This window comes from Streptopelia decaocto, assembly GCF_964273445.1.
Source record: "Streptopelia decaocto genome assembly, chromosome: 4".
NCBI classification, from domain to species: Eukaryota; Metazoa; Chordata; class Aves; order Columbiformes; family Columbidae; genus Streptopelia; species Streptopelia decaocto.
The window spans coordinates 78,188,948-78,207,102 of NC_138658.1; the positions used below are offsets into that span (position 1 = coordinate 78,188,948).

Consider the following 18,155-nt stretch of genomic DNA (forward strand, 5'->3'; position numbering starts at 1 on the left):
GGCATGAGGGTTTCAGCCCAAAGCCGGTGCATGGGAAGGGACGGAGGGCTGGGATTCCCAAGCAGAGGCAACCGCAGCCCCGGGGGTCACAGCCCGGGCTGCCGCGGCCGTGGCACAGGCCAGTCTGCTCTCGGGGCCGCGGCACGGCCAGCGCCCCCAGCAGCGGCACCGCGCTCCCGTTCCTGTGCTGTCCCCGAGCGCGGCCGCAGCGTCACCGCACAGCACACGGCGCCACGGCGCGGGCAGAGCCACACGGCACACGGGTTAGGTCACAGCAGAGCCCTGGGCTCCCGTTAGAGGTGACGTGCAGGGCCATCGCACCGGAGCCTCGGGCGCGGTCACCTGGCCGTCCTGGGGACGCTGCGCGGCCGGGCTGGGCTGCGGACAGAGAGCAGCGTCAGCGCCGCCGGCCCGGCCCAGCACCGTCCTGAGCCCCCAGCTCACATCAGGCCGGCGGCTGCGCTCGCACTGAGTCCTAAGCCAGAACTTTCTGGACAGTTGGATTTTAATTTGAAACACTTGCCTTTCCACTGCCCCAGCTCACCTGGAAGATTATTTCATAAGAAATAATAATAATAATAAACCAACACCGCTGTGGCCAGAGCAGCTCCCGGGGCCGTGGGAACGCTGACACCAGCGCGGGGCACCGGCAAGGGCAGGGACACGGACAGACCTGGGTCAGGCAGGGACAGGGACAGACCCGGGTCAGGCAGGGACAGGGACAGACCTGGGTCAGGTCAGGGACAGGGACAGGTCAGGGACAGGTCAGGCAGAACAGGGGCAGACCCAGTCGGGCAGGAGCCGGTGCTGGAGCCTCTGGCCAAAGCTGACATCATGACTCGGGTGACATTAAGGGATTGCAAAGTCCTGCGCAATGTCGAGCGGCACAGGAAAACCGCAGACTCCTCTGTGTCTCCGGACACACGGACAGCACCGTCTGCCACGGGCAGGGCGCCGGCACCACGGCAGAACCGGCCCCAGAGCCCTGGCAGCGAGGGGACCCCGCGCCCGCCAGCGCCCGGCCTCGCAGGCTCTTCACTCCCTGCCCTGTGCCCCAAATCTGCAACAAGCTCTAATTCTAACTCATTAATACAATGCAGGCTGGAAGTAATTACAAACTATTTTGAAGATCAAAAGTGGAATAACTATGCTGATATAATTATTAGAAACACTCAGGTTTGGGAAACATTGGAGCTAAGGGACGCCGGAGCGCTCCTGAGGCACCTCCACGGCCGCTCCCCCATCCCAGCGCACCCAGCATGGGGGGGGACCCGGGTCAGGCCTCCCCTGGGCTCACAGGGTCAGGCTCTGACCTGGAGCCTCCAGCCCCAGCTGCCCTGAGCCGCCCCGACCCCGGGGACCCGGGAGGGGACGCCGTGCACCAGAACGGAGCTGAGCTGCAGAGCTGCTCTGGGGAAGCGCCTCCCCAGCTCTGGTGTGTCGGTCCCTGCAGTGTCCCCGGCCAAGTCCCCACCGAGCCACACGCGGTCCCCTCTGTCCCCAGTCACCTCACAGAGTCACAGAACCACGTTGGTTGGAAGAGTCCCCCAAGCTCATCCAGTCCAACCGTAACCCACCCTGTCCCTGCCCCCTGTCCTGAGAACCTCATGTCCGTCTGTCCAGCCCTCCAGGGATGGTGACTCCAGCACTGCCCTGGGCAGCCTGTTCAATGCCCCACAGCCCTTTGGGGAAGAAATTGTTCCCACATCCAACCTCAACCTCCCCTGGCGCAACTTGAGGCCGTTTCCTCTGCTCCTGGCGCTTGTTCCTGGGGAGCAGAGCCCGACCCCCCTGGCTCCAAGCTCCTTTCAGGCAGTTCAGAGATCAGAAGGTCTCCCCTCAGCTCCTGTTCTCCAGCTGAACCCCCAGGTCCCGCAGCCCGTGGTGCTGAAACCTGGCACGACCTGATGGCCGGTGGCACAAGCCCCGCGCAGCGAGCGGCACCAGCCTGAGAACCGCTCCTCCCTCTTCCTCCCCTTCCTCCTCCTCCTGGTCCTGGGGCAGGTTCTCTCTGTCCCGAGCACCCCGCCGCGGCAGAGCCGGCAGCTTACCTGCGCCATGGCTCACCTTTGTGGGCGAGGGCACCGGCGGTGCCACCGGCGAGGCCAGGGCGGGCGTGGGGATGACCGGGGCCACCAGCGGGGTCTGGGCCGGCGTGCTGGGCTCACTGCTGCTCATCTCCCCGCCCGAGGCCGAGGCCGAGCCCGAGGGCCCGGCCGTGCCGCTGGACGCTGCCGAGCTGGGGGTCCGCGCGGGCTGCAAAACAACACAGGCAGGAGACGGTCAGAGCGGCACGTGTGACGGGACACGGCGCTTCCCCGGCGCCCCTCTCCCCGCGCTTTGCCACCGCGCTCTCCTGGCACCGCTGTTCCTCCCGCTCCCAGACTCGCGTTGCCAGCACACACGAAACCCACAGGGACACTTCCCAGGTGCTCTGGGCTGCCACGGGCGCTCGGTACCAACCCGCGGTGACCGAGGGGAGCGGGGACTCTGGGCTGTCATGGGTGCTCGGTACCAACCCACGGTGACCGAGGGGAGCGGGGACTCTGGGCTGTCATGGGTGCTCGGTACCAACCCACGGTGACCGAGGGGAGCGGGAACTCTGGGCTGTCATGGGTGCTCGGTACCAACCCACGGTGACCGAGGGGAGCGGGGACTCTGGGCTGTCATGGGTGCTCGGTACCAACCCACGGTGACCGAGGGGAGCGGGGACTCTGGGCTGTCATGGGTGCTCGGTACCAACCCGCAGTGACCGAGGGGAGCGGGGACTCTGGGTTGTCATGGGTGCTCGGTACCAACCCATGATGACTGAGGGGAGCGGGGACTCTGGGCTGTCACGGGCGCTCGGTACCAACCCACGGTGACCGAGGGGAGCGGGGACTCTGGGCTGTCATGGGTGCTCGGTACCAACCCACGGTGACCGAGGGGAGCGGGGACTCTGGGCTGTCATGGGTGCTCGGTACCAACCCACGGTGACCGAGGGGAGCGGGGACTCTGGGCTGTCACGGGCGCTTGGTACCAACCCACGGTGACCGAGGGGAGCGGGGACTCTGGGCTGTCATGGGTGCTCGGTACCAACCCACGGTGACCGAGGGGAGCGGGGACTCTGGGCTGTCATGGGTGCTCGGTACCAACCCACGGTGACCGAGGGGAGCGGGGACTCTGGGTTGTCATGGGCGCTCGGTACCAACCCATGGTGACCAAGGGGAGCGGGGACTGACCACAGAAGCCCGGGAGGGCCAGGCCGGGCACAGCCCTGTGTGGGCACAGAGCACAGGGACAGCAAGGACACCAGTGACACCAGGGACACCAGTGACACAGAGCAGGGTGACGGTGGGGACACCGGGGCAGCCGGCCCTGGCGGGACGCAGCGCAGGCCCAGCCCCACGCCTGCCGGGAGCCGGGGGCGCCGGGATCCGCTGCTCCGGGGAGCCCAGCTCGGCCAAAGCCCAGAGAGTCAGCTGGCGAAGGGAAAGGTGACTCGGTGAGAGCAAACCCGGCTCCTGCCCCAGCTCTGGAACACAGGGGCAGGGACAACAAGGGTCCTCAGGGGCGTCTGCAGAGCTTTGGGGGCTCCAGCCCCAGAGAAGCACAGACTCACAGATTTGTTTGGTTGGACAAGCCCCTCAAGCTCATCCAGTCCAACCATAACCCACCCTGTCCCTGCCCCATGTCCTGAGAACCCCATGTCCGTCTGTCCAGCCCTCCAGGGATGGTGACTCCAGCACTGCCCTGGGCAGCCTGTTCAATGCCCCACAGCCCTTTGGGGAAGAAATTGTTCCCAGATCCAAGCTCAACTCCAAAGCCCCCGTGATGGGAGCAGGGGAGGTTTCACCCATCCGCCCTCCACACCTGGAAACACAACAGGGCGCATCTGGGGCTCAGCACCCGCAGGAGCCCGAGCCAGGTGCTGCTGTGCCCCATGTCACCAGCAGCCTGTTGGGGACACGCTGGGGCAGGCGCCCCAGGCGGCACCTCTGTCTGCAGATACGGGAGCTGGGGACAAAGCGCCGAATTTTAGGGGAACAGAAGGAGAATACGAGAGAGCAGCAAGAGCTCCCTGGAGTCCAGGGCAAAGCAGGGCAGCGTGGAGGAGGAGCCTGCAGGGAGCGCAGCTCCGACAGGCACCGCTGCTCGGCTGCCCACCGACCCGCCGCTCTGGAGCAAACCCAGCAGTGCCCACGCCGTGCCCGGAGCCTCTGGGGAGGCTGCAGGGGGACGTGGAGCTGCAGAGGGAGCGGTGGGCTCTCCTCATGTCCGCTCACACGGCCCCGGCTGCCGGCGTGACGGTTACATGACGTCTGCCAGCAAGGGCTCCGGACACCGGCTGCTGGATCCGGCTGCCTGGGCTCAATGAACCCGTCGCTGCCCTGGGCTGAGTCTCTTGCACCCGCCGGTGAAAAGCAAGCCCTCCTGCAGTGTGCTCCTCACCGAGGAGAAAACGCACCCCAAAGCTCAGCTACTGCAGACTGCCTGAGGGTTCATCTCCTGTGTTTGCTGACTGGGGAGCGGTTTGTGCTGGGACCGGTGCGGGGCTGGCTGACAACGACACCCCAGCATCGCGCTGGGAGCACCCCGAGCGGCAGGGCCGCCGGCAGGGAGCGGCCACGAGGAGCCCGGGGTGCCGGGGCGGGGGACACCGCGGGCACGCTCCACTGAGTCCCCCCAGCCCCGGCCCAGCGGGACGCTGTGCCCACACGGGCTGTCCCCGGCGTCCCGGAGCGCACGGCACCCCCGGAGCTGCCCCGGGCTCCGCACAGTTGGATGGACAAAGGCAGGTTGGCTGAGCACCCGGCGCAGTCACCGCGCGGCCCCGCGCCGGGCCCGACCACCGCTGCTCACCTTGGGCCGCCGGGCGCTGGTCTGCAGAGAGGAGAGATGCACAGGACAGAGGAGCAGAGGGACAGACGGCAGAGGGACAGACCGGCAGCGGCGGGAGCGGCAGAGAGGGGAGAGGAGACAAAAGACAGCAGGGCAATTAGTGCGCGTCCGGAGCCCGTTAACCGCGCACGGGGCCGTGGCGCGGAGCAGCTCCAGCCCAGCACACACTCCCAGAGCCTGAACCTGAGCGGGGGCAGTTTTACTTTTTTCCCCCTCCCCTCGCCCATTTTTCGGGGAGCAGAGCGTCACCAGAGCAGCTGCGCATGGAGACGCCGGAGCCCCTGGGATCTATTGCTCTTTAGTCATCAAACTCGCAGGACGACATGGAGCTTCTTCTCCAGCACTTCCAAGTTCTCATTTCTGGACACAGATCCATGCACGGGGGTCCAGGGGCACAGGGCGCCGTCCGCAGCGCGGCAGAACCGCCGGCCAGGCTGGGGAGGCCGGGTCCCCAGCACGTCCTCGTGCGCACCCACACCCACCAACAAAGCTCGCCCGCCCACGGCTGGGGTGACACGGCCAGGGTGACGCCGGCAGCGGGACAGGCTGGGAGCTGCAGGGACGTCTGCTCTGCGCCCTGGGAACACGGGGGCAGCTTTCGGAGCTGCTCACATTCTGCTTCGGGGTTTGTTCTTTTGCCTGATCCACAGCTTAAGTGCCCCAGAGCAGGACAGATCGATAAAGACGCTGCCATCTGACACCCCCCAGGGCGCAGTGTGAGCGAGACGTGGCCAGGCAGAGCCCGGCAGCGACGCTCGGCCCCGGCAAACCCACCGGCATGGGCTCAGCACCGCTGCCACGGCACCGCTGTCACTGCCATGGCACCGCCGTCACTGCCACGGCACCGCTGTCACTGCCATGGCACCGCCGTCACTGCCACGGCACCGCTGTCACTGCCACACCCACCGGCATGGGCTCAGCACCGCTGCCACGGCACCGCTGTCACTGCCATGGCACCGCTGTCACTGCCATGGCACCGCTGTCACTGCCACGGCACCGCCGTCACTGCCACGGCATTGCTGTCACTGCCATGGCACCGCTGTCACTGCCATGGCACCGCTGTCACTGCCATGGCACCGCTGTCACTGCCACGGCACCGCCGTCACTGCCACGGCATTGCTGTCACTGCCACGGCACCGCTGTCACTGCCATGGCACCGCTGTCACTGCCATGGCACCGCTGTCACTGCCACGGCACCGCTGTCACTGCCATGGCACCGCTGTCACTGCCACGGCACCGCTGTCACCACCACACCCACCAGGATGGGCTCAGCACCACTGCCACAGCACCGCTGCCACTGCCACACCCCCCGGGATGGGCCCAGCACCACTGCCACCACCACAGCACCGCTGCCACCACCACTGCACCGCTGCCACCACCACTGCACCGCTGCCACCACCACAGCACCGCTGTCACCACCACTGCAGCTGATGTTCAGACGCAACCATCCATTCCCACCGAGGCCTTGGCAAACCACCTGAGAGATCTCGCAGCTACTCAAACAAACAAACAAAAATATATATATATAGATTACAACTGGACAGCTTCAGAATAGCTCAGTATCTACTGTATTATTTGGGCTCGACCCCATTTTGCTCACGTCCGGCCTTGTCTAAAAGGCCGCGCTCAACAGGAGGCCCGTTCCAGCCCCGAGGGGAGACTCTCGGCTTCCAGCGCATCTCCTGCTCGGCCACGTGTGCCAGGAACATGGAACAGCAACGGCAAAAGCTTGGAACCCGCAGGGAGCCGCGGGGCTGGTGCCGGAGCAGCCCAGCGCCTCGCACGCTGCTGCGGAACAGAGATCAGGCTGAGCACCACAAAGTGAGGAAACCTCTGAAACCGCCTCCCTGGGGCACGAGCGGCCGGGGGGGTTCACACCCGCCAATGTCCCTGCGCTGGGAACAGCTCCGTGTCTGCGCTGGGAACGGCTCCGTGTCTGCGCTGGGAACGGCTCCGTGTCTGTGATTGGAAACAGCTCCATGTCTGCACTGAGAATGGCTCCATGTCTGCGCTGGGAACAGCTCCATGTCTGTGATTGGAAACAGCTCCATGTCTGCACTGAGAATGGCTCCATGTCTGCGTTGGAAACGGCTCCATGTCTGTGATTGGAAACAGCTCCATGTCTGCACTGGGAATGGCTCCATGTCTGCGCTGGGAATGGCTCTATGTCTGTGATTGGAAACAGCTCCACGTCTGCGCTGGGAAATGGCTCCAGGGAAACAGCTCCATGTCTGCGCTGGGAATGGATCCAGGGAAATGGCTCCATGTCTGCGCTGGGAACGGCTCCATGTCTGTGCTGGAAATGGCTCCATGTCTGCACTGGGAATGGCTCCAGGGAAATGGCTCCATGTCTGCGCTGGGAACGGCTCCATGTCTGTGATTGGAAACGGCTCCATGTCTGCACTGGGAATGGCTCCACGTCTGCGCTGGGAACGGCTCCACGTCTGTGACTGGAAACGGCTCCATGTCTGCACTGGGAAATGCTCAAGCAGCTGCCGTGGAGCCCTCCCTGGCTGGGCATGGTGGGGAGACACGGAGCATCTTCCCAACTACAACGTCACCAAACCCTTCACCGCGGGACGAGCCTCCCGGTGACCCCGTGTGACAGCTGCCGGGGAACAGCAGGGGCTGCTCTGCTTGGTGGCTCCTTTGGCGTCCCGTGCAAGGCCCTTCGGGTCCCTCTCCGTGTGAAGACCAGGACAAGCCAAAGCGCCGGCTGCGAGATCCCCGAGCGGCTCCTCGCGCAGGGACACAGACGTGCTGGCGCCAGGGCAGGGACGGTTCTGCCATCCCCGCTCCACGCGGGGTCACAGCAGCGCAGCCACCAGGGGAGCGCTCGGGAACTCGCGACAGCAGCTGCTGCCCTTCCAGCCCCAGGTGCGGGTCCAGCCCACCAGGAGACACAGGGAGCAGCACCCCACGGGAGACACAGGGAGCAGGACCCCGCTGAGAGACATGGGGAGCAGCACCCTGCTGGGAGATCTCCAGGACCCCACAACAGCTCTCCAGGACCCCACAACAGCTCTCCAGGACCCCACAACAGCTCTCCAGGACCCCACAACAGCTCTTCAGGACCCTACGACAGCTCTCCAGGACCCCACGACAAAGTCCCCAGGGCCACACCCCCGCAGCTGTCCTGCACCCCTGGCCGCAGCTCCGGGCGGCCCCGGCAGCAGCAGCAGCTCTGCCCGGAGCACACGCCCCAAGCTCAGCCGGGCTGCAGCCCCGCAGCAGCTCAGTCCCAAACCTCTGGCCCCCCGGGATCTCCGACCACCCGGCTGGGGACGTTCACATTTCATCTGGCCGTGCTGGACTCTGCTGCGTAATGTTGCTCCATCAATATTTAATGACATTATACAACCTTTGTTCCCTCGGCGGGTCCCGCAGGGAGCATGTGGGGCTCTGAACAGACGGGCTCGGACACAAGCTTTGGTTCTGGAGCAGGAAACGTGGCAGAACTGCCGTCCCCGCTGCCTGCGGTGCAGCCGGCTGGGGATCGCGGGGCCCTCCCGGCTCGGTTCTGCTCCCGGCGCGGAGTCTCGACCGGACGCGGCCGGGAGCACCGAACGCCGCTGTCGTGGGGACGGAGGCGGACGCCGGTGGTGGTGTCGCCAGGCGGGACTCGCGCTGCGCTGCCCAACGCTTCACCTGGACCAAATCTGAGGTTCCCAATGCAGAAAAGCAAAACTTGCTGTGGTGCAAGTGCTGCTGCAGACTTCCCGTGGGTCCCGCGGCGCCGAGCCTCCTGCACACGACCTGCCCGGGCTGACGGCACCTGCGCTACTGCTGGGGAGGCACCACAAGGCACTTGGCGTTTTGCAGATGCACATGCCCGTTCGCACACAGAGCAACACGAAGCGAGGAGAAGCGGGCGAACCCGCGGCGCTGGGCCCTGCGCCGCTGCCGGCAGGGCCGCCCGGCCCCTCCGATCCGCGCTCCTCACGCTGCACCGGGAAGCGGGTTAAACCGGAGCTCGCAGCAACCGCCGCCTAACGAGGCTTTCACCGTTGGGTGAGCTCACGAACCACACACACAAATCAAATCATTTACTGTAACGTTAACGAAATGGCAGAGGCTCCTCGCTGACACAGCACGGCTGCTGAACTTTGTGCCTTCGCTTGTTTTTATTTTCACTTCTTCAAGATTCCTCTTTAAGCTGAACGGTGACATCCTGGTTGTGCCAAAAATAACCACCCAGGACACTACGGAGCACAAAGCGGAGCCCGTGCTGCAAGGCGCAGGAACGGCAGCTGCCGGGGATGCGGAGCCGGGGCCGGGGAGCGCCGGAGGCGGCAGAGCCGGCGGCGCGGCAGGGGAGGCGCTACCGCCGGCATGCGGGTCCCAGCCCGCCCGCCCGCAGGGATGCTCATGCAACGCAGGCACAGGGATGCGATGGACAAACCGCTTCAGGGAACTTGAAGGGAAAAACGAGACACGGAAGGAAGCTGCTTGTTCATCCAGCCCCCCCGCCCGCACCCAAACCCGGCTCCATCAGCTCAGCGGCATTAGCATACGAACAGAAAGGGGAAAAAGGGGGAAGCAGGCAGGCGGGAGCAGCGTCAGGGAGGGTGTGATCCACAGCCGTACCTTGCGTGTGGCCGGGGCCTGCCTCATCATTGCGGGAGCACGAGCGAGGAGGGAAGAGGAGCAGACGTTAGCACCAGCGCTCGCTGCGGCGCCTGCAAATGGCCGCGGCTCCGCGCTACCCGCTCGCCATCCGCCTGAGCCCGGCGGCCGCCTCTGCCAGCGCCGGCCGCTGCGGCGGCTCCAGGGGCTGCGCCGGGGCCGCTCGTCCTCCTGCGCCGCTGCCGCCAACCACCGCCCCGGCGGCTCATGACATCACCGCCGCCGGCTCCCCTCCCGCCGTGCCGCGGGATGCGCCGGATGCACCGAGACACACTGGGATGTGATGGGATGCGATGGGACGGGACGGGACGGGACGGGATGGGATGGGATGGGATGGGATGGGATGGGATGGGATGGGATGCTGAGGGCAGGGGGCCACAGTAGCTCAGCAACACCCCGCTCAGCCGCCGCGCCAGCTGGGTCCGTCCCCCTGTCCCTCTGTCCCCCTGTCCTTCTGTCCCCCCCCAGCACCCCCCGAGCACGCGGAGCCCCACAGAGCTGTCCTGCACAGCCCCGCCCACCCCACGGCCACACGAGCCCAGGGCAGCTGGGACCTGCCAGCAAACCCCGGACAGACGGACGGCGCTGAGCGTGCAGACGGACAGACGTCTGTGCAGAGCCGCGTCCATCTTGCAGCGCTGCCCAGCCCGGCCTGGCACCTGCTGCCAACAGGGTTTGTTTCCAAGGAGCTCAGCGCTCCCTGCTCGGCCAACGATGCCACAAACCCCCACACCTGGGAGAACCCTGCCCGGAACAGCCCCCGTCCCAAAACCCTGCCCTGCAAAATAACCCTGCCCTGAACCAGCCCCTGCCCTAAACCAGCCCTGCCCTACAAAATAACCCTGCCCTGAACCAGCCCCTGCCCTAAACCAGCCCTGCCCTACAAAATAACCCTGCCCTGAACCAGCCCCTGCCCTAAACCAGCCCTGCCCTACAAAATAACCCTGCCCTGAACCAGCCCCTGCCCTAAACCAGCCCTGCCCTACAAAATAACCCTGCCCTGAACCAGCCCCTGCCCTAAACCAGCCCCTGCCACAGGAAAACCCGCCTGGAAACAGCTCCTGCCCTAAAGCAAACCCCGTCCTAAGCCAGGCCCGGCAGCACCCGGCTCAGCCCAACTCCCGCCTGCACCCCAGCCCCGCAGCAGCACCCCCAGCCCCACAGCTCTGCAGCAGCACCCCAGCCCCACGGCAGCACCCCCAGCAGCACCCACAGCCCCCCAGCCCCACAGCAGCACCCACAGCCCCCCAGCAGCACCCCAGCCCCACGGCAGCACCCACAGCCCCACGGCAGCACCCCAGCCCCACGGCAGCACCCACAGCCCCACGGCAGCACCCCAGCCCCACGGCAGCACCCACAGCCCCACGGCAGCACCCCAGCCCCACGGCAGCACCCACAGCCCCACGGCAGCACCCACAGCTCCCCGGCAGGGGCGCGAGTGCCACAGCAGCCGGTGACGCTGGGAGAGCTCTGTGAACTGCTGGTGAGCCCTGGCGCCACCGCACCCTGGGATCGCGGCCCGTTGGGTACCGGCTCCTCTGACACACGCCCCTGTAACTCCGCACACCGCACCACATGTGTGTGAACATGGACCTTCCCTTCCATACTGACCACTCCAGCCCAGTTCCACCATTCTCCAGCATTTCCACACTAAGGCACCAGGAGGGAGAGGAGCTCGGGCCAACCCGGGCTCACCCCAGCACCAATGGTCCTTACACAGGCACGGAATCACAGAACCACAGAGGTCTGGGTTGGAGGGACCTCCCCAGCCCCCCAGTGCCCCCCTGCCGTGACAGGGACATCTGCACCAGCTCAGGGTGCTCAGACCCCGTCCAGCCTGGCCTGGGGTGTCTCCGGATGGTTCAGCCACCACCTCTCTGGGAACCTGGGCTGGGGTCTCTCACACACTGCACACACACACACTGCACACACACACACTGCACACACACACACACACACACTGCACACACTGCACACACACACACTGCACACACACACACTGCACACACACACTGCACACACACACACACTGCACACACACTGCACACACACACACACTGCACACACACACACACTGCACACACACACACTGCACACACACACTGCACACACACACTGCACACACACACTGCACACACACACACTGCACACACACACACTGCACACACACACACTGCACACACACACACTGCACACACTGCACACACACACACTGCACACACACACACACTGCACACACACACACACACACACACACACACTGCACACACACACACTGCACACACACACACTGCACACACACACACTGCACACACACACTGCACACACTGCGCACACTGCACACACTGCACACACACACACTGCACACACACACACTGCACACACACACACTGCACACACACACACACTGCACACACACACACTGCACACACACACACTGCACACACACACTGCACACACTGCGCACACTGCACACACTGCACACACACACACTGCACACACACACACTGCACACACACACACTGCACACACACACACACACACACTGCACACACACACACTGCACACACACACACTGCACACACTGCACACACTGCACACTGCACACACTGCACACTGCACACACTGCACACTGCACACACTGCACACACACACACTGCACACACTGCACACACTGCACACACTGCACACACACACACTGCACACACACACACTGCACACACTGCACACTGCACACACTGCACACACACACTGCACACACTGCACACACACACACTGCACACACACACACTGCACACACACACACTGCACACACTGCACACACACACACACTGCACACACTGCACACACTGCACACACTGCACACACTGCACACACACACACACACACACTGCACACACTGCACACTGCACACACTGCACACACACACACTGCACACACTGCACACACACACACTGCACACACTGCACACACTGCACACACACACACACACACACTGCACACACTGCACACTGCACACACTGCACACACACACACTGCACACACTGCACACACGCACACTGCACACACTGCACACTGCACACACACACACTGCACACACTGCACACGCACACACTGCACACACTGCACACACTGCACACACTGCACACACTGCACACACTGCACACACTGCACACACCCTGCGCACACTGTTAATTTTTCTGCACCTTCCCTCCAGCCAAAACTCAACACCAGGAGCAGTTTGTGAGAGACTCAAGGGCCACCACAGGGAGCCCAGAACCCGGTAATTCCTGTGGAATTTCTGACCCTACACGGCTCACACCCGACACCACAGAGCGGGTGTTCAATCTGCCTGATGCACTACAATCTCCCACAGTGATTTTGCTGCAGAGCGATGTCAGGACCTGTCGGTAAGAACAGCCCGTCTGAGCTCTCCCAAAGGCAGAGTTCAGTGCTGGGCCCGCGGCGCGGGGAGCTGCTCGGCCTGGCTCTTCGGTTCCTCCAAACTCTCCAAGTCCTGAGCTTCGCTCTGGCTTTTGTTTTCAACCAGCAAAGTCCTTCCAGAGCCTTGAGTCCCGTTTAACCGGCAGCTCAAACAGCGCGTGGTTGGTTGAACACAACAGCCGGTCCGGTTTTCCCGCAGGATAAAGGATTGTGCCGCTGGATAAGTCAGAGAGCCAAGGTGGGCATCCCACAGACAGATGTTAAGGCAGGAGCCGCAGCACGTCGTTTGATTCTAATACTTTACCATTTTCTCTCCCAGCAGCCAAGATCGATCACCAGCACCTTCGGTGACACATCCACCTCCATCTACAACCTGAGAGCTCAAAACTCCTGGCCCAGGACCTGAGCTGCCCACAGAGTCACAGAGTCGTGTTGGGTGGAAAAGCCCCTCAAGATCATGGAGTCCAACCATACCCCAGCCTGTCCCTGCCCCATGTCCTGAGAACCTCCTGTCCGTCTGTCCAGCCCTCCAGGGATGGTGACTCCAGCACTGCCCTGGGCAGCCTGTTCAATGCCCCACAGCCCTTTGGGGAAGAAATTGTTCCCACATCCAACCTCAACCTCCCCTGGCGCAACTTGAGGCCGTTTCCTCTGCTCCTGGCGCTTGTTCCTGGGGAGCAGAGCCCGACCCCCCCTGGCTCCAAGCTCCTTTCAGGCAGTTCAGAGATCAGAAGGTCTCCCCTCAGCTCCTGTTCTCCTGTGCTCCAGCCCCTCAGCAGCTCCGGTGTCCGGCTGCAGGGACCTGCGCCCAGTGCCACATGTCACAGGCAGATCTGCTGCAGCACACGTGGCCTGTGGTTCCTGCGGTGGCTGTGGCGAGGACGATGACAAGGACGATGACAAGGACAAGGCTGCCATCGCTGTCCTCTCTGGGCAGGTCAGATGTGCCCGCCCGGTCCCTCCAGCTCCGGGCAGGGCGAGCGGCTGTGCCGGTCCTTTCGGGGTAACACTGGTTGGCTCCTGTGCGAGGCCCTTCCAGCCCGCGGCGTGGCCCCGAAGCCCAGGCGGGCCAGCAGCGGCCTCGGGCAGCCCAGGCTGTCCCTTCAACCAGCATCGCGAGCTCTGGGTACCCGGCAACCTGGAAACATCATCTGGCATCGCCCGCCAGGCGGCCTCGCTCGCACAGCAGAGAAAGGAGTGGATGTTAGAGGATCCCACATTTCAGGAGGTCACAGATTTTGCAGGATCGTGGATTCCACAGGATCCCAGATTCCGGACGACTGCAGACGCCAGGATCCCGGGTTCGGGTGCGGGGTCTCCTGGTCGTGCTGCAGAAGCGGCACCAGGTCGGCGCCCCCCGGCCCGTCCTCTGCACAAGGTGCTTGTCACAAACCTGCCCCGCGACCCCGGCCGCTGGAACCGCAAACCCCCCGTGGCACAGGCGCTTACCCAAAACAACCCACCATTTCCAACAGCTACAGCACATAAACAGCGAGGAGCCGCTTCCAGCTGCGGTGACGCTGACCTCTAGTACTTTCTACGCATGACAGGCTGAAAAAAATGATCGTCCTCAAGAAAATGCCTCTGATCTCACAGCAGCTCATGGAAACAAGCCAGACCGTGCCCTGATGAGCCGGGAGACGGTCAGTGTTCCGATCCAGAGCCAAAGGGAAGCGCTTGGGCAAGCTCCCAAGGGCTGAGGTGCTGGGACAAACACGTCTCAGGGTTAACCAAGAGAAGCAGTTTCAGGAGACCAGACATGGTCACCCCATCACCCTGCAGCATCGCCCCGCGCCGTCACCCCACACTGTCACCCCATCACCCTGCAGCATCATCCCATCACCCCACACCATCACCCTATCACCCTGCAGAGTCACCCCACACCGTCACCCCATCACCCCACTCCGTCACCCGCACCATCACAGCTCCAGGCAGCTCTGACAATGGGGGCCGGGGGTTCGCCTGTGCCAAAGCACGGGCAGCAGCGCCAGGACGGGGGTGCGGGCTGTGTGCTAAGGAAGCACCACCTCGTTTCATCCACTGGAGCCTGGCACGGCAAAGCCCGGCCTGGGTGGGGGGGGTGACCCAGACAGGGCTCTGAGGCGCCCGAGGGCGCCCCCCCGCCCCGGAGCACAGCGCTCCCTGCTCGCCGCGCGGTCCCAGCCCAGTGCCCCGTCCCCAGGACAGAGGCCCGTGGGGTCAGGAGCCCCGGGAGCCACAGGGAGCTCCCGCGGATTTAACATTCGGCCGGAGAAGCGGGGGTGTCACAGGTGGGGACAGGGCAGCCGCTGCTCTAGTGAGCCAGCTCCCCCCAACACAAATCCCGTTTCCTAAACCCAGGATCCATCCGTCCTTCCCGGCGGCGGTTGAGCACACAGCAGCCGGGCTGGCCGCGCTCCGCGCCGCCCTCCCGCACCGGCGCAGCGGAGGAGGAAACGCGATTTAGCAACGGAAGAAACAGGTGCCGGCTGCTTAGAGCAGCCCTTTGAAAACACTCGGTGATCTGTGAGAGGGGCTATTTATCTCCGAGCCGTGCCGAGGAACCAGGAGCCTTTAGCCCCGGCACGGCTAAGGCGATTGCCGTGTCCCGCTTTGGACACGGCTTAATCCGGCTCAGCGCCGCGGTGCCGCCAGCTTGCGGCGCCAGGTGCTGCTCGGCTCCCGCGTCCCCCGGTCCTTCCCTCCCTCGGTGAACGGCAAAACCACGGCGATGCCGCAGCGCGGGCTGTGCCGGATGGTCCCCAGCGGCACCGGGAGCCGCCCGCGGGCACAGGGTCCCGGTGCGGGACGTCGGCGCCCGGGCGCCCTGAGCCTCCGCAGGACGGGTTTCGGCAGGGCAGAGGTGAGGCGCGGTTATGAGATAACCGGATTGCTCCTTCCTTGAAGGGATTAGCAGGGCTCAGCTCAGCCCCTCTGCTGCACAAAGCAGCCGTCTGGGAGCAGCGCGCTCCCCGGGCCACCCGCTCCCCCACGGGACAGGGACCGGGGACAGGACACAGTCAGACGGGACCGAGTGCCCGACAGGGAGACGGGGCTGTGCGTGTTACAGAGCTCCGAGCAAACACTCGAGCTGCAGCCCCAGCACACGGAGCGCCAGCCAGGCCATGACAGAGCAGGGATGGCACTGGAGCTGGGACAAAGCCAACGCACCCCAGGGGACAGAAAAGGAACGGGCACCACACTGGGTTCTGTGCTGTCACAGCTGAGTGACCTGCGGGGACAGCCAGCGCCTTGGACAAGACACGGATGGTCACACAGCTCAGTGGTGACAACGTGGGCCACCAGCTCTGTGTGTGGGGACAGCGGGGGCAGGGTCCACAGGGCAGGCGTTCATGTGAGGGATGGGGGCCCTGACACCCTGCACCCAGCAGGAGAGACCCCCCACCCTGTGCAGCCCCGGTGGTGGCACAGCCGGGGTCCCTCCAGCCAGGGCTGCCAGCCCGGCCATGGCACTGCCCGTGCCACTGACAGCACCGCCTGTGCCGCCGACAGCACCGCCCGTGCCACCCACAGCACTGCCCGTGCCACCGACAGCACCGCCCGTGCCACCCACAGCACTGCCCGTGCCACCAACAGCACTGCCTGTGCCACCCACAGCACCGCCCGTGCCACCCACAGCGCCGCCCGTGCCACCGACAGCACTGCCCGTGCCACCGACAGCACCGCCTGTGCCACCCACAGCACCGCCCGTGCCACCCACAGCGCCGCCCGTGCCACCGACAGCACTGCCCGTGCCACCGACAGCACCGCCTGTGCCACCCACAGCACCGCCCGTGCCACCCACAGCACTGCCCGTGCCACCCACAGCACCGCCCGTGCCACCCACAGCACTGCCCGTGCCACCCACAGTGAAGTTCCGAGCAGCCACCACTGCCGTGGTGAGACCCCGGCCCAGCATCCCCCAGGAGCCCAGAGCCGGAGCAAAGCGAGGCCGGCGGGGGCAGCAGCTGGGAGGACAAGGGCCATCTGGCACAGAGCAGCAGCAGCTTTCAGGGCGATTAATGTCTATATTTAACATGCAAAGAGCCCCGTTAATCTCAGGAATAGGGACTTATCTGTTAATCACGTTAGTTATGATGCGATCGCACCCCCGACTGCCGTTCTCGCAGCTCGCGCGCTGTCCCCGGCGGCAGAGCCGGGGCTGGAGAGCCGGGGCTGGAGAGCCGGCCAGGGCATCGGCGCTGAGGAACCTCAACTCTGAGGCGGCCTCAGCAAAACGGCGGCACCGGCCTGTCCCTGGAGAACAGCCATGCCGCCTCTCCGGACGGCCGTCACCGCACAGCTGGCACCGCACAGCTGGCACCGCACAGCTGGCACCGCACGGCCCAACAGCAAAGCCCTGCGCGGCGGCAGCGTGCGTGGCAGCCTGCGAGCACCGGGCTGCCCGGAGCCAGCAGCGCGACAGGAACGAGCGCACGTTCCCACCAGGAGCCGTTCCCGACAGCGTGACCGGGACAGGCAGCCGGGACGGCAGCCGGGGCTGAAGCAGCCGCGGTGCAAGCCCGGAGCGACACGTGTCCCTGCAGCTCCCTCGGAGCAGTGGGGTGCTGGGGACGGCCAGGGACAGCCGGTGATGGCCGGGGACAGCGGGGACAGCCAGGGACAGCCAGGGACAGCCGCCACCCCCGCAGCGCCTCAGCAGCCGCTGCCCCTGGCCCGCGGGCTCCCTGGGGACAATCGCGGCTGTTCGGATCGTCTCTCCACCCAAAAACCAAAATGAAGGCGGCTGGGAAAACAAGAGGTGCGGCAGAGCCGCCGCAGCAGGTACCGTACCGCACCGCGCCCCCAGCGCTCGCACCGCGCCCGGCACCAGAGCGGCTTTTCTCCTGGCAAGACTCCCATGGCAGAGAAGTATTCCCCAAACAGCCAATGGGAAACGGCAATTCCTTGCCAAGAGCAGCTGTTCTGGCCATGAGCAACACAAAAGGGGTCTGGCTGCCGTGCCACACACCGGCTGCCTGGGGGAGCTCTCACCTCGGGAGCCGCACCGGGAGCCGCACTGGGAGCCGCACCGGGAGCCGCACCGGGAGCCGCACCGGGAGCCGCACCGGGAGCCCCAGGGGACAAGAACCCCAGACAAACACACCGTGACCTGTCCCGGGTCACTGCAGTGTGTTCCTCAGCACCGGTGCCCTGTTCCCAGCTCCGGGGCTCATTCTGTCACCGCAGTGCACTCCTCAGCACCGGTGCCCAGTTCCCAGCTC

The 18,155-nt window shown here is 64.9% G+C and overlaps 1 protein-coding gene across 7 annotated transcripts in view; it reads right to left on the minus strand.

The window, feature by feature from the left end:
* DCTN1 (dynactin subunit 1) overlaps window positions 1–18,155 on the minus strand; it is a 68,231-nt gene that overhangs the window by 22,142 nt on the left and 27,934 nt on the right. For 2 of the 7 annotated variants that reach the window (XM_082050382.1, XM_082050381.1), the window contains exons 5-7: window positions 4,843–4,863; window positions 2,068–2,256; window positions 322–378 (exon numbers count right to left, since the gene is read on the minus strand). In XM_082050382.1, the coding sequence (XP_081906508.1) occupies window positions 322–378; window positions 2,068–2,256; window positions 4,843–4,863 (267 nt within the window). The remainder of the gene's footprint in view (window positions 1–321; window positions 379–2,067; window positions 2,257–4,842; window positions 4,864–18,155) is intronic. The other 5 variants (XM_082050386.1, XM_082050385.1, XM_082050384.1 and 2 more) reach the window with 4 other exon arrangements.